The sequence below is a fragment of the Pantherophis guttatus genome, chromosome 7 (genome assembly GCF_059756535.1).
Source record: "Pantherophis guttatus breed Tessera chromosome 7, ASM5975653v1, whole genome shotgun sequence".
NCBI classification, from domain to species: domain Eukaryota; kingdom Metazoa; phylum Chordata; class Lepidosauria; order Squamata; family Colubridae; genus Pantherophis; species Pantherophis guttatus.
The window spans coordinates 89157095-89169759 of record NC_142069.1 but is presented as its reverse complement, the minus strand read 5'-3'; the positions used below and the strand labels follow the sequence as shown (position 1 = coordinate 89169759).

At 46.5% G+C, this 12665-nt stretch overlaps 1 protein-coding gene across 2 annotated transcripts in view; it reads right to left on the bottom strand.

Moving 5' to 3' along the window:
* Nucleotides 1-5426: 5426 nt before the first annotated feature.
* Nucleotides 5427-12665, bottom strand: part of LOC117677566 (platelet glycoprotein 4-like) — a 68062-nt gene continuing 60823 nt past the window's right edge. For both annotated transcript variants that reach the window (XM_087873408.1, XM_087873407.1), the window contains exons 12-14: nucleotides 11411-11465; nucleotides 8570-8734; nucleotides 5427-6008 (exon numbers count right to left, since the gene is read on the bottom strand). In XM_087873408.1, coding sequence (XP_087729534.1) covers nucleotides 8570-8734; nucleotides 11411-11465 — 220 coding nt within the window. In that variant the 3' untranslated portion in view covers nucleotides 5427-6008. The remainder of the gene's footprint in view (nucleotides 6009-8569; nucleotides 8735-11410; nucleotides 11466-12665) is intronic.

Sequence of the window (12665 nt, the reverse complement as noted above, 5' to 3'; positions counted from 1 at the left end):
CCACTTCACAAGGAGGGACTCACAACCAGCCATCTGAGGAACAGTGACCTCCTTCGGACCAAGACCTTCTCTAATGACAACCGCCACCCCCCTCCCCTCCCCTGTGTCCTTGGCTGATGGAATGCACAGAAACCGGGTGGGCACATCTCAATGAGGGGGATCCCCCCTCCTGGCCCAACCAGGTCTCCGTAATACCCGCCAGGTCCGCTCCCCCCTCCTGAACAAGATCACAAATGAGGGGGGCTTTATTTATCACGGACCGGGCGTTGCACAGCATCAGCCAAAGGCCCAGGGCCTGAGGGTCTGTGCAACCTGGGGAACGAGGGGAGTATTGAAGGCCGGAGCACGCCACCGCTTGGAGCCAGCGGGCGCGCACTCCCACAACCTGATGTGGCCCCCTGCTCCTGCCATATCTGCCCCTCCCACCCACAGTACTGATGTAATGTCCATCCATAACACAAGCTCTAACCCCCTCCTTGACCCCGGTTCCCGCACCTCTAGTGCCGTGCTCTTCAGCCAGCTCTGGCCTCCTCCCCGACAGGTTCTCCCCCAAACCCACCGAACCCACCCCCCTCCCAGAAACCTTTAAAACCTTATCTAAAAATTTCCCCAAAAAACCCCACAACCTCCTCCTCCCCGCATGCCACCTCTCGGGATTCCAAAATCTGTCATCAAGGTAGGCCCTCGATAGTGAGGAGGGCCAAACCTGCGAGAGGGGGGAGTCTCGCAGCGCAAGCAGGTCAGCAGCTGTAAACATCGCACAAAGCAGAGATGGAGAGTCAACTGGTCAGGGCTTCACCAGATCGTCCAATAATACTGGGTCAAAGTAGATCATGAATATCAGGAGCTGGTTCACTGCCCTCTCACGACAGTGAAAGGAACCAGTGACATCCCCCCATGTCTGGAGGATAATTATCCCAGTCACCCTCTCACAGTGACTGGGGCAGACAATAAAGTCACAATAGTCCATCCTTTCATCTGACGGATGACAAACAGCCCCCTCAGCACCTGCACACCATTTTGCCCAGTTCTCCTCCAGTTTGGGGTCGCACAAGAAGCCAGCAATTTGTAAGGTTATTAAAGACAATGATGATAATCCCACAGGCACAAGTTCTTCCCTGGGGCGAGAGTAGGGATAGCAGACAAAGAACGCAGTCCAAGTCCAAGGGTGGGTGGCCATCAAAGGCCAACACCCACCCATACCTGGGGGAAGAAGGGGGAGGAGGAGAAGCCACCCGAGGCGACCAATAGAGCCCTGGTCAGCCTCCCGCCTCTCCTGCCCCAAATCTCCCCAAATCCCCAGTCTCAGCTCTGATGACAAAACAAACCCCGAATAATAAGGGTCAAGACTCAAAAAAGAGCAGATGGTAATCCTGAGGGCAAGGCTGTCCATATTCCCCCAGCCACCTGCTGCAAGCTCTTTCCTCAGCCGGATGATCCGTGGCTGCCATTGCCTTCCGCCGCCACCGCCGCCGCCACCACCGCCATCGCCGGTTCGCAACCGGCACCCTGGGCTCCCCATGGCACCTCCAGGACCCCCGAAAAACATCCGGAGAGCGTCCCAGAGATCCCTGAGGGGTGAGGGGGGATGAAGGGCACCTCCAAGCCGCTGGCGTCGCACAGCAATGCCGACTGCCGCCAAACACTCCGGCCTCCACTCCTCCCGGCACTGACAAGCCAAAAACAGCAGTTTTAGCAGGCCGTCGCCCCATCTCCCGCGGCGGCTTCAAACAGCGAGTCCCGCCCTGCCCTGATATTCCAGAGGGCGAAAAAGCGAATAGCAAACGCGAAAAGTCGACATAATTGAAGCGTGGCCAAATTGAGATGGACAAAGCAGTTCAATATCCAAGTTAACTTTTCTTTTTCGTAGATTCAGAAGTCAAGATGAGTAAGCAACAATTTCAGACTGAATTGTCCCTCTCTTTCTAAAATAAGTCCACGATGTGATCCAGAAGCTGTGTGGGTGGTACGAAGAGCAAATCCTAACTCATATTTTTTTCAGTGCCATCATAATAAAATAAATGCTTGTAAATTAGTAGGAGTAACAGTAAGAGAGTTGGAGGGGATCTTGGAGGTCTTCTCGTCCAAACCCCTGCAAAAGCATCAGACCCTACACCATTTTAGACAAATAGCTGCCCAGTGTCTTCTTAAAAACCTCCAGTGATGGAGCACACACAACTTCTGGAGGCAAGTCGTTCCACTGGTTAATTGTTCTCAATGTTGGGAAGTTTCTCCTTAGTTCTAGGTTGCTTCTCTCCTTGATACGTTTCCATCCGTTGCTTCTTGTCCTGCCCTCAGGTGCTTTGGAGAATAGCTTGACTCCTTCTTCTTTGGGGCAGCCCCTGAGATATTGGGGCACTGCTATCATGTCAACCCTAGTCCTTCTCTTTGTTGGACTAGACCAGGGGTCTGCAACCTTAAACACTCAAAGAGCCCTCTGGACCTGTTTCCCACAGAAAAGAAAACACCGGGAGCCACAAAACCCTTCCCGTGCCTGACTATTTCCTGAGCAGCCACTGTTTCCTGATACTCTGAATTACTAGTGTTAATACCAGTTTATAAGGTCTTGGTAAGGGCCACACTTGGAAGAGTGCATTCAGCTTTGGTCACTACAATGTAAAAAAGATGTGGAGACTCTAGAAAGAGTGCAGAGAAGAGCAACCAAGAGGATTAGGGGACTGGAGGCTAAAACATATAAAGAATGGTTGCTGGAATTGGATATGTCTAGTTTGATTAAAGAAGGACTAGGGGAGACATGATAGCAGTCTTCCAATATCTTAGGGGATGCTACAAAGAAGAGGGAGTCAAGCTATTCTCCAAAGCACCTGAGGGCAGAGCAAGAAGCAATGGGTTGAAACTAATCAAGGAGAAAAGGAGAAATTTCCTGACAGTTAGAACCATTAGCCAGTGGAACAACTTGCCTCCAGAAGTTGTGAATGCTCCAACACTGGAAGTTTTTAAGAAGAGATTGGACAACCATTTGTCTGAAGTGGTGTAGGGTTTCCTGCCTAAGCAGGGGGTTGGACTAGAAGACCTCCAAGGTCCCTTCCAATTCTGTTATTCTATTCTATTCTATTCTATTCTATTCTATTCTATTCTGTTCTGTTCTGTTCTGTTCTGTTCTGTTCTGTTCTGTTCTGTTCTGTTCTGCTCTGCTCTGCTCCATCCTATTCCTATTCCTATTCCTATTCCTATTCCTATTCCTATTCTATTCTATTCTATTCTATTCTATTCTATTCTATTCTATTCTATTCTACTCTACTCTACTCTACTCTACTCTACTCTACTCTACTCTACTCTACCCTACCCCACCCCACCCCACTCCATCCTATTTATTCTATTCTATTCTATTCTATTCTATTCTATTCTATTCTATTCTATTCTATTCCATTCCATTCCATTCCATATTCTCTATTCTATTCTATTCTATTCTATTCTATTCTATTCTATTCTATTCTATTCTATTCTATTCTATTCTATTCCATTCCATTCCATTCCATTCCATATTCTCTATTCTATTCTATTCTATTCTATTCTATTCTATTCTATTCTATTCCATTCCATTCCATTCCATTCCATTCCATTCCATTCCATATTCTCTATTCTATTCTATTCTATTCTATTCTATTCTATTCTATTCTATTCCATTCCATTCCATATTCTCTATTCTATTCTATTCTATACTATTCTATTCTATTCTATTCTATTCTATTCTATTCTATTCTATTCTATTCTATTCCATTCCATTCCATATTCTCTATTCTATTCTATTCTATTCTATTCTATTCTATTCTATTCTATTCTATTCTATTCTATTCTATTCTATTCTATTCTATTCCATTCCATTCCATTCCATTCCATATTCTCTATTCTATTCTATTCTATTCTATTCTATTCTATTCTATTCTATTCTATTCTATTCTATTCTATTCTATTCCATTCCATTCCATTCCATATTCTCTATTCTATTCTATTCTATTCTATTCTATTCTATTCTATTCTATTCTAGTATAACACATGGGTAATGTGGATGTACTGTAGAGTTTTGCCTGGCGGGCTTTATGTTCGTTTATTGGACTTACTGTTTGAACAGCTTGCTGTTTGTGTTACGGACTAATTGGCCATTGTCTGGGCAATTAATCTGGGTTTGTTTATGGCTGGTTTCAGTGGCAGCACACACATTGCTTCCGACAACGCCTCTCTCTGCCTGCCGTGCTAAATAGCTTCCGGTGCAGCCCATCAAGAGGAGTGAGGCCTTTCCCCCAGCAATTATAAAGTTATAAAGCCAGCTGAAGAGAACTGCTTGGGGAAGACAAATAAAAACCTCCATAAACTACACTGAGGTGTGAATGAGGCAGCACAAGTAACCTATTGGTCCCACCTTCCGTTAGGCGGCACTAGGGATTCGAACCGCTGAACTGCCAACCTTTCGATCGACAAGCTCAGCGTCTTAGCCGCTGAGCCACCACGTCCCTTAGGTTACAATCTTGGCTGGTGCCCAATTGCATAGTGTCTCGCTCCTTCTGAAACTGGGGAAACTGCATGTCACACACTGGAACAAGCTCATATTTCAACTCCCAAACGACATTACTCCCAAACGACAGATTAGGGAAGCTTGGGGCAGGGGTGAAATCCAGCAGGTTCTGACAGGTTCTGGAGAACCGGTAGCGGAAATTTTGAGTAGTTCGGAGAACCGGCAAATGCCACCTCTGGCTGGCCACAGAGTGGGGTGAGAAGGGAGATTTTGCAGTATCCTTCCCCCAGGAGCGGGGTGTGAATGGGGATTTTTAAAACCCTTCCCCCAGGAGTGGGGAGTGAGTGGGGATTTTGCAAAATCTTTCCCCCTGGAGTGGGGTGGGAATGGGGATTTTGCAGTATCCTTCCCCCTGGAGTGGGGTGGGAATGGGGATTTTGCAGTATCCTTCCCCCCAGGAGCGGGGAGGGAATGGGGATTTTGCAGTATCCTTCCCCCAGAAGTGGGGTGGGAAGAGAGATTTTGCAGTATTCTTCCCCCAGTAGCGGGGTGGGAATGGGGATTTTGAAAACCCTTCCCCCAGGAGTGGGAAGTGAGTGGGGATTTTGCAAAATCTTTCCCCCTGGAGTGGGGTGGGAATGGGGATTTTGCATTATCCTTCCCCCAGGAGCGGGGAGGGAATGGGGATTTTGCAGTATCCTTCCCTCTGGAGTGGGGTGGGAATGGGGATTTTGCAGTATCCTTCCCCCAGGAGCGGGGAGGGAATGGGGATTTTGCAAAATCCTTATCCCAGGAGTGGAGTGGGAATGGGGATTTTGCGGTATCCTTCCCCTGACATGCCCACCAAGCCACACCCACCAAGCCACACCATGCCCACCAGTAGTAAAAATATTTGAATTCCACCACTGGCTTGGGGGTGAGGCGGACAGAAACCCAAATAACCAAAGAGGCCTTTTTGGAAAGTCCTTTACTAGCAATTAATATTCTACAGTTGTTGGTCTTTCTTCCTCTCCTTCAAAACAAAACAAAACAAAAAAAGTCACAGCTTTTGGAGACAAAACACAACTAGGGCTCTTTTCTTCGGAGGGGCAGGAGGCCAAAAAATTAGAATATTTTTTTTTCCCAACCCAGCCACTCAGTTGCGTAACTTCGGCTCCCGTTCTTCAACTCCCAAGGTGCAAAATCTCAGAGGAAACGGCAGCTGAGCTGCAGAACGGGCAGAACAAATCCAAATCCAAAGTGGAATTTCATTCTGAAGGGGGCGAAAATGGGATTTTCTTCAGAGAGACCCAGAAGTTCAGTTTTTTCGCGCCAGTCTTTCCGATGGGGGAAGAGGGGAAACAGGGCACTTAAATGTCCGTAGAGTTCTGGTTGGAAAAATGACTTAATCTGTCACCGCTTATATGGCAGGCGTCTTCCGCAGGATATTTACATACACAGAGCACAAGGAACAACAAACACCAGGAAGGCAGGTCTACTGTCTGCTTGAAATTGGAAGAAATGGATGCTTTCACCAGCAGCATCGTCCTGCAGGCTGAGAAAAGAAAATAACACAAATGAGTCCGATAAATCCAGAAATGTTGGATGATTGACTGGGACTTCTATTTGAATGCCTCTTGGAGCCAAGGTTTTAAAAGACATATTATTATTTTATCTTTGTTTTCTTATCTCTTCCTCAAGCTATGGGTCCATAGCCTTCATTAAAACACATCAGCATCCATCACTGTATTTTTTTTTAAAAAAAATTTGATTTATATGCCGCCCTTCTCCGGAGACTCAGGGCGGCTTACAATGCGTTAAGCAATAGCCTTCATACTTTTGTATATCTATACAAAGTCAGCTTATTGCCCCCACAAACTGGGTCCTCAATTTACCTACCTTAGAAAGGATGGAAGGCTGAGTCAACCTTGAGCCTTGGCGAGATTCGAACCTGCAGTAATTGCAGGCAGCTGGTCTTAATAACCAGCTTAATAACAGGGTGCCTTAGACCACTGTACTACCAATTTTCCTGTTGCTAGTAAGGATCAATAACTGGAAATCCTATATAACTCAGTGGTGAAATGCTACCGGTTCGCACCGGTTCGCGCGAACTGGTAGTAAAAAAAAATATGCTACCAGTTTCTCCGAACTGGTATTTCCGACGATCGGCTGTGCCGCACGATTTAAAATAGCTAGAAAGCAGGAAATCCTGCTTTCTAGTGAATCTAAATCGCATGGCAGAGCTGTTCCCCCCCCTCGCTGTTCTACTTACCTTCTCAAGCTTCCTTTTCCCATGTGAAGCACGCATTTGGCGTGTAATGTGCATGCGTACATGGGCAGCGTGATTTTGGTGTTCACCGTGCATGCGAGCGCACGTTTGACGCACAATGCACATTCGCGGCCAGCAAACCAGTGGCAAACCGGTTCAGATTTCACCACTGATAGGATGGAATAATAGAAGGGACCTTGGAGGTCTTCTACTCCAGCTCCAGACTCAAGCAGGGAACCCTACACCATTTCAGACAATCGCTTCTTAAAAACCTCCAGTGTTGGAGCACCCATAACTTCTGGGAGCAAGTTGTCCCACTGATTCATTGTTCTGTCAGGAAATTTCTCCTCAGTTCTAGGTTGGCTCTCTCCTTGGTTAGTTTCCAACCATTTTGTTCTTGCCTTGCCTTTTGGAAATTAGTTTGACCCCCTCCTCTTTGTAGGAGCCCCTCAAATATTGGAAGACTGCTATCATGTCACGCCTAGTCATTCTTTTCATTAGAGTAAAGGTAAAGGTAAAGGTTCCCCTGGCACATATGTGCTAGTCATTCCCGACTCTAGGGGACGGTGCTCATCTCCGTTTGAAAGCCGAAGAGCCAGCGCTGTCCAAAGATGTCTCGGTCCAATGCTGAGCTTGTCGATCGAAAGGTCTGCAGTTCAGCGGTTCGAATCCCTAGTGCCACGTAATGGGGTGAGCTCCCATGGCTTGTCCCAGCTTCTGCCAACCTAGCAGTTCGAAAGCAGGTAAAAAATGCAAGTAGAAAAATAGGGACCACCTTTGGTGGGAAGGGAACAGCGTTCCGTGCGCCTTTGGCATTGAGTCATGCCACCCACAATGACCACAGAGATGTCTTTGGACATCGCTGGCTCTTCGGCTTTGAAACGGAGATGAGCACCGCCCCCTAGAGTCAGGAACGACTAGCATGTATGTGCAAGGGGAACCTTTACCTTTAAGCCATCTTGAGTTGCCATGTGTGAGTAGGTGGCAATATAAATTTTCTAAAGGAAGGAAGGAAGGAAGGAAGGAAGGAAGGAAGGGAGGGAGGGAGGGAGGGAGGGAGGGAGGGAGGAAGGAAGGAAGGAAGGAAGAAGGAAGGAAGGAAAGAAAGGAAGAAAGAAGGAAGGAAGGGAAGGAAGGAAGGAAGGAAGGAAGAAAGAAAGGAAGGAAGGGAAGGAAGGAAGGAAGGAAGGAGGAAGGAAGCAAGGAAGAAAGAAGGAAGGAAGGAAGGAAGGAAAGAAAGAAAGAAAGGAAGGAAGGAAGGAAGGAAGGAAGGAAGGAAGGAAGGAAGGACGAAGGAAGCAAGGAAGCAAGCAAGGAGGAGGGAAGGAAGGAAGGAAAGGAAGGAAGGAAAAGGAAGCAAGCAAGCAAGGAGGAAGGAAGGAAGGAAGGAAGGAAGGAAGGAAGGAAGGAAGGAAGGAAGGGAAGGAAGGAAGAAAGGAAGGAAGGAAGGAAGGAAGGAGGAAGCAAGGAAGCAAGGAAGAAAGAAGGAAGGAAGGAAAGAAAGGAAGGAAGGAAGGAAGAAAGGAAGGAAGGGAAGCAAGGAAGGAAGGAAGGAAGGAGGAAGGAAGCAAGGAAGGAAGGAAAGGAAGGAAGGAAGGAAGGAAGGAAGGAAGGAAGGAAGGAAGGAAGGAAGGAAGCCCTATGGCACCCAGAATCTGGTGGAGCCAAGAGCCCTTCCAAATGAATGAATGAATGAATGAATGAATGAATGAATGAATGAAATGAAATGAATGAAATGAATGAAATGAATGAATGAATGAATGAAATGAAATGAAATGAATGAAATGAATGAATGAATGAATGAATGAATGAATGAATGACAGATCTTAATTCCAAACCTCACTTACTTATTTAGGGCTCTTTCCTTTGCATAGGAAAAATGCAATTAGGAATCCCAGGAAGATCACAGATCCGACGATCATGAGCGCCAGCTGAAGGAAGTGCAACAGTTTGATCTTGTTGGTCACTTTGGATCGGAAAACGTCTGCTTTCTCATCACTGATAATAGCTGACTGGAGAAAAAGAGAGGGAGAGAAAGTATTTTTCAGCATCCTCTCCAGCAGAAAAATGCAGCCTGAATACCCAGCAGCAGGAATGACCATCTTCTTTTAATGACCTCATAATCCCTTGCAGGGTGGAGTCTGGGCAACTGAATGGAGCTAGCAGAGTGTTTACTGGCCGGATGCCCTTCCCGTCACCAATGCGGAGTTTTGTTCAGCAGATATATTCTCATTGTGTCCAGAGAAAGAAATGTCTGCCTCTACCTAGGATCAAACTCACAGCCTCCTGGTTGTGAGGCGAGAGCTCCCCCTCTAGGCCACTGCACCACTCACGCAGCAGCAGGAATACTCTTCCCAAATAAGTGCTATTTTGCAATTTGCACAATTTTTGCATAAAATAAGAGTACCCAGGATGCAGCAGGGGAAAAGACTATGGCACGTAGCCAATGGATGCTCTGTGATCAGTTGGAAAGCCAGGAGAAAGAGGAGGAACAACATAGCAAGGAACTGAGTTCTGGAGAATCCTTATATCTGGTTTAATAGCCCCAAAGTTGTGTGTGTGTGTATATATGTGTGTGTTTTCAAAAGACAACTGGACTTCGTTTTTCCCGGAAGAGGTTTCGCTTCTCATCCAAGAAGCTTCTTCAGTTCTGACTCATTTCTGACTGGGACTTCAGTCAGAACTGAAGAAGCTTCTTGGATGAGAAGCGAAACCTCTTCCAGGAAAAAACAAAATCCAGCTGCCTTTTGAAAAAGCACCGTTGGGCAACCCTGATTGGATGATTGAGAATCTCCACAGACATGTGATTTAATACAAAACGGTTATGAATGCTATTAGTCTCCGTCAGTGGTGGGATTCAAATAATTTAACAACCGGTTCTCTGCCCTAATGACCGGCTGGGTGGGCGTGGCCATGGTGGGTGTGGCCACGGGGGTGTGACAGGAAGCACTCGGATTCCTGCACCCCCCTGGGAGCGAAAATGGGCTGCCCCTCCCCCCCCGTGGCCCATTTTGGACCTATGAGGCCTCCCTGAAGCCTCCTGGTAGCAAAATTGGACGACGGGGTGCGCCCCCCCCCCACACCAGTGGTGGGTTGCTCCCAGTTCTGTCCGGTTCTTTAGAACCAGTAATAAAAGCGGTGGGAGGCTCCGTCCACTTGCACATCATAATTGATGATCTGAGCATATGCAGAAGCTCGCGCACTCCTGCTGCGAACTGGTAGTAAAGGTAAGTAGAACCCCCCCTGCCCCCCCTATTTTGGGCCTAGGCCTCCCTGAAGCCTCCTTACCTGGGAGCCAAAATGGGGCGCGTGGGGACTCCTGGAAGGGGCGGGAAGGGAAGGGACAGAGCGAGGTAGCAATTTAACTACTGGTTTTCCCGAACCGGCTGAATCCCAACCCTGTTCTCCATGTGTTTAATAATGTCTTTCTGCTGTGTCAAAAATTAATGGCTGCAGGGGGCAGCTATGAGGAAGCACTTCTACAGCCCTGAGTTTTTAACAAATGTGCCCCTTCCCCAGTTAGCAATGTGAGGGAAACCCCTAACCAGAATGGCCAAATACTGGATCGTCATCCGTGCAGTCAACACTGTAGCACGGAGGCAAGAAGAAAGAAGAAACAACGTCTCCTGATTGATGGGCTGGATGACTTCATGTCATCCATAAGGAAACCACCCAGAATTTTCTTGCTTCCTGCTATATAACAGGATTGAGAAGTTTACATGGAAGGGGGAAGCAGCCAAGGTTGGGAAAGGAGAAAACGAGTGATCCTGGAAGTAGGTTTCTACTGCTTTTATTTCGGAGGAAAGCCGGACCAGTTAAGGACAGGATCTCTGGATCTTCTCCCCGATTGGAGAATTGAGACAAACTCGTAATCCCTTCATGATTAGTAGATGATTGCATAGAAGAGGATTTTTCTGGGGATTTCCCACCCCCACCCAACCCCCTTTTTTCCATCAACAGTCATCCCAGATTGGTCCAAGAGTCAAACTACAGCAGTGGCCAAAATTGTGGAAACCTTTTGGGAAAAGTGTATTTTTGAAGTTTGATGGCTAATAACACCACTTTTTTTTTTTTTTGAGTTTCAAGATAATCCTATTCCACTGCTGGAATGGCCTGGGAATAGCCCAGACCTTCACCCAATTGAAAGATCTATGGAGCCGACTAAAGAAACTAGTTAGTCAGAAGTGACCCAGCAATAAAACCCAGTTAATGGAAGCAATCCTTCAATCTTGGTTTCATATGATAACAGCTGCAGAACTCAAAGACTTGGTTCACTCCATGGGAAGACGTTGTAAGGCCCTAATTCATGCTAAAGGTTACCCAATGAAGTATTAATTGACGTGGTGATAATTGTTGTATATCTCAATTGTTGTTTTTTTCTATGGTGGTCGTTTTTGTATATCTCGTTTTTTCTATGCATTTCACGCTTCTTCTTTCTACTGTAACTGCTATTCTAATAGCAAATCCTCCATAAAAGTTATTGCATTACATTCTTGATTACATTATCTTTCCATTGATATATAATTTTATGGTACTACTTCAAAAAAAAAAAAGTGGTGTTAAGAGCTAGTTTTAGAAAATACTGTACACTTTTCCCAAAAGGTTTCCACAAATTTGGTCACTACTGTATAAAGGAAAGATTGCAGCAATTGAGAGAGAGAGAGAGAGAAAAAAAAACTTCCACTGACCTCATTCAGCCACAAAATAGGAAAGATAAAGTGATGTTTAACTTTTTTTAGTGCTCTGCAGGAAACAAAAATAAAGAAAAAAAAGCAGAAACATTAGGACAACTCAATTTGGGCCGGCTTTTTTTTTCTGAGCATGCAAGAAGAGGACCATGTTACTTTGAGTTCTATACTATTTTTCTTGGAGCCCGGCTGAAATTGCCTTTTGGAGAAAATGCCTGCGTTACTTGTTCCTCCAACCGATCGGAAATGTCTGCATTCATTTAGGTTAGGGTAGGACAAGAAGCAACGGGTGGAAACTAATCAAGGAGAGAAGCAACTTAGAACTAAGGAGAAATTTCCTGACAGTGAGAACAATTAATCAGTGGAACAGAAGTTGTGAATGCTCCAATACTGGAAGCTTTTAAAAAGAGATTGGACAACCATTTGTCTGAAGTGATATAGGGTTTCCTGCCTAAGCAGGGGGTTGGACTAGAAGATCTCCAAGGTCCCTTCCAACTCTGTTATTCTATACTTTTCATATCAGTTGTTGTGGCTCCGTTACCTGAGCCTGTGTCATCGGCAGGAAAGGACTCCGAGAGTGAAGGAGAGGAGTTGGCAAGGCCTCCCTCTCCAGGACCCTCCTCTCTGGCAATGCCTTCGGTGTCCGCCGAAGGGCAAGAGATAGGGCCAGGGCCAAGCACGTCCACGCAGCCACAGGTGGACAGTGATGAGGGTAATGAGTCTTGGCTGGATCCTTGGCAGCGTCGCAGAGATAAGCGCACGCAACAGAAGAAAAGGCGTGATTAGGCTGAGATTAGGCTGAGTCACTGGACCACACCCCACAGGATATAAAAGGGGGTGAGGTGGCTGTTCAGACTCTGCGATGGACAAAACTAACTACTATCGAGTCACATTTGCATCTTTGGAAACAACATTATCGGGCTTGGATTTATTTTATGAACTGGACAATTCTTGACTGTGGGTATTTTGTTTATTGAGTAAAAGTTCTTGGCAAGCAGCTACTGGGTTCCTGCCAAGCGTCTTATCAGAAGAATTGGTTGTCTGCCAGTTTATTTAACCCCCGGCTGTCTGTTTGTGTGTGTGTGTGAGACGGGGACAGAACATCAGGGGTATCAAACTCAAGGCCTGAGGGCCGGATCTGGCATCCCTAGTGCCGCGTAATGGGGTGAGCTCCCGTGACTTGTCCTAGCTTCTGCCAACCCAGCAGTTCGAAAGCACGTAAAAAACACAAGTAGAAAAATAGGGGCCCCCTTTG